This window comes from Oratosquilla oratoria, chromosome 1 (assembly GCF_046742065.1).
Source record: "Oratosquilla oratoria isolate Oo_2021 chromosome 1, ASM4674206v1, whole genome shotgun sequence".
NCBI classification, from domain to species: domain Eukaryota; kingdom Metazoa; phylum Arthropoda; class Malacostraca; order Stomatopoda; family Squillidae; genus Oratosquilla; species Oratosquilla oratoria.
In genome coordinates this window covers 2,290,269-2,292,768 of record NC_134777.1, presented here as the reverse complement: position 1 = coordinate 2,292,768, position 2,500 = coordinate 2,290,269, and the positions used below count along the sequence as shown (strand labels likewise).

The following is a 2,500-nucleotide window of genomic DNA, read 5'->3' as shown; positions in this document are numbered from 1 at the left end:
CATTCTTGTCTCTCTCATTCTTGTTTCTCTCATTCTTGTTTCTCTCGTTCTTGTCTCTCTCATTCTTGTTTCTCTCGTTCTTGTCTCTCTCATTCTTGTCTCTCATTCTTCTCTCTCATTTTTGTCTCTCTCATTCTTGTTTCTCTCGTTCTTGTCTCTCTCATTCTTCTCTCTCATTTTTGTCTCTCTCATTCTTGTTTCTCTCATTCTTGTTTTTTTTTCTTGTCTCTCTCATTCTTGTCTCTTATCATTGTGTCTTTCATTTTTGTCTCACTCTTGTCTCTCTCATTCTCCTCTCTTTCATTCTTCTCTCTCTCATTCTTCTCTCTCTCATCTCCTCTCTTTCATTCTTCTCTTTTTCATTCTCTCTCTCTCTCTCTCTCTCTCTCTCTCTCTCTCTCTCTCTCTCTCTCTCTCTCTCTCTCTCTCTCTCTCTCTCTCTCTCTCTCTCTTTTATTTCATCACTTTTTGTTTTCATTTTCTTTTTTATGTCTCGTCGTTCTCTCTTCTCTATATTTTCTTTCTCCTTCTCTTCTCTTTCATTTTCTCTCATTCTATTCTCTCTCACCTGTCTCCCAAGCTTCCCTCTCTCATTCTTGTCTCTCTCATCTATGTCTCCCTCATTCTTGTTTTTCCTTCATTTCTCTCTCATTCTTGTCATTTCATTCTTGTCATTCCCATTTTTGTCTCTCTCACTCTTGTCTCTCTCAATCTTCTCTCTCTTTTTCTTGTCTCTCTCTCATTCTCATCTCTCTTATTCTTCTCTCTTTCATTATTCTCTCTCTCTTCTCTCTCTCTTTCCCTCCCTTCCCCCTCTCTCTCCCTCCCTCCCCCCTCTCTCTCTCTCTCTCTTTACATTTACATGGCTAAATCTGAATTCTAATAGAACTGTACAATCAACCAGACTTTGACTCCCTTTTCCTAATCAGTCCTTTGCTTCCGCTCATCCTTAGCTGGGAGGCGAATCAGAGTCTCTTCCACTCACTTTCTTGAATTGAAAGGAAACAATCTTTCCTCCCATCCCAAGGAATAATGGCTGACAGTACTGATTGCCTCTTCGGTAGATATTGTACAATCAGACAGTTCATTTCTTTGGTTCCCAAACAATGCGCACGTGCTTTTCGTGTTTACCATTTCGTTATATCTGCAGTAATACATGCAAGTTAGAGAGAGAGAGAGAGAGAGAGAGAGAGAGAGAGAATATTAGGTATGAATTGACACACACACTAATATATGCATATATATAATCATAGGTATATCTATAATCATATGAATATATCTACATATCCATGTATTAGTTATCACTTTATGGTAGATCGTATCGTCAACGTGTGAAATATCATTGAATTTCCACCTTTTCAGAACTCATATTTGATTTGCCCGTCCGCCATTACATAAACTATACACGATGAATATATTAATGTTTTTTATAGAGTATGTAAATAAAGTTACATATAAATATATTTAACAATATAATGGTCATGCTCGTATGTGACATAATATTTACAATATATAATTTAATTACAACCGACATATATAATTGTTTTTGACCAAGACTAACAATTTCATTTACAACAATGCTATGTGCACTAAGGGGACACTACAGCAGTGGCGCATGTTGCCACATTACTGAGGGTGGTGCCGAAAACGAGTTCAGCAGGAGAGTGGCCAATGTCAACCTTGAGGGAGGTCCTGATGCCAAGGAGCACAAGGGACAGCGCCACTGACCAGAGCTCGTTGTTAAGGGCATGGGCGTAGAGGGCGGCCTTGAGCTGGCGATGAAAGCGCTCTACCATGCGGTTGGCTTGGGGATGGTAACTGGCAGTACAGTAACGACGGATATCAAGGAGGGACATTACCTTGTTCCAGAGGGTCGACTCGAACTGGCTGCTTCTGTCCGAGGTTAGGTTGGTCGGGACACCGAAGCATGCAACCCAGTTGTCGACGAATGCACCGTGCAACGGTGTAGGTGTTGATGTCAGGAATGGGAATCGCCTCTGGCCAACGAGTGAAGCGGTCGACACAAGTAAACACGTACTTAAAGCCGTTGGAGTATGGGAGGAGACCGACGATATCGACGTGTACGTGGCTGAAAGTGGGAAAGAAGTTAGAGGGAAAATGTGTATCGTGTTACCTTCGAAGCCTGACACTGGAGGCAGGTGCGGGCCCAGTGTCTGACGTCCTTGTTGATGCTTGGCCAGATGAGCTTGGATCTCAACATCCGTTGAGATGCACGGATGCCAGGGTGTGCAGAGTCATGAAGGTGGCGGAAGAGTTGATGCCGTAATGACGGAGGTAGGAAGGGGCGAAGGTTACCGGTGGAGACGTCAGCATACAGACGGATGTCTGTGCCAGGTACTTGAATTTTATCCATCTTGAGGGAAGGGTTGTCTAACCGTCGTTGCAAGTCGTTCCAGTTGGCCTGTGCTGCTGTAATGGCGGCGTAGTCGATTACAGGAGACTGCGGAGAGATGGAATTAATGTTCCTGGAGAGGGCGTC

The 2,500-nt window shown here is 43.0% G+C and overlaps 2 protein-coding genes across 8 annotated transcripts in view; one reads left to right on the top strand and one right to left on the bottom strand.

The window, feature by feature from the left end:
• The window catches only part of LOC143031783 (RYamide receptor-like), a 623,242-nt gene that overhangs the window by 99,902 nt on the left and 520,840 nt on the right, over window positions 1-2,500 (top strand). The window lies entirely within an intron of this gene.
• LOC143031575 (uncharacterized) overlaps window positions 1,590-2,500 on the bottom strand; it is a 4,627-nt gene continuing 3,716 nt past the window's right edge. Inside the window, exons 4-5 of the mRNA XM_076195606.1 lie at window positions 2,149-2,500; window positions 1,590-2,089 (exon numbers count right to left, since the gene is read on the bottom strand). The exon at window positions 2,149-2,500 is cut by the window's right edge and continues 155 nt beyond it. Of these exons, the coding sequence (XP_076051721.1) occupies window positions 1,590-2,089; window positions 2,149-2,500 (852 nt within the window). The remainder of the gene's footprint in view (window positions 2,090-2,148) is intronic.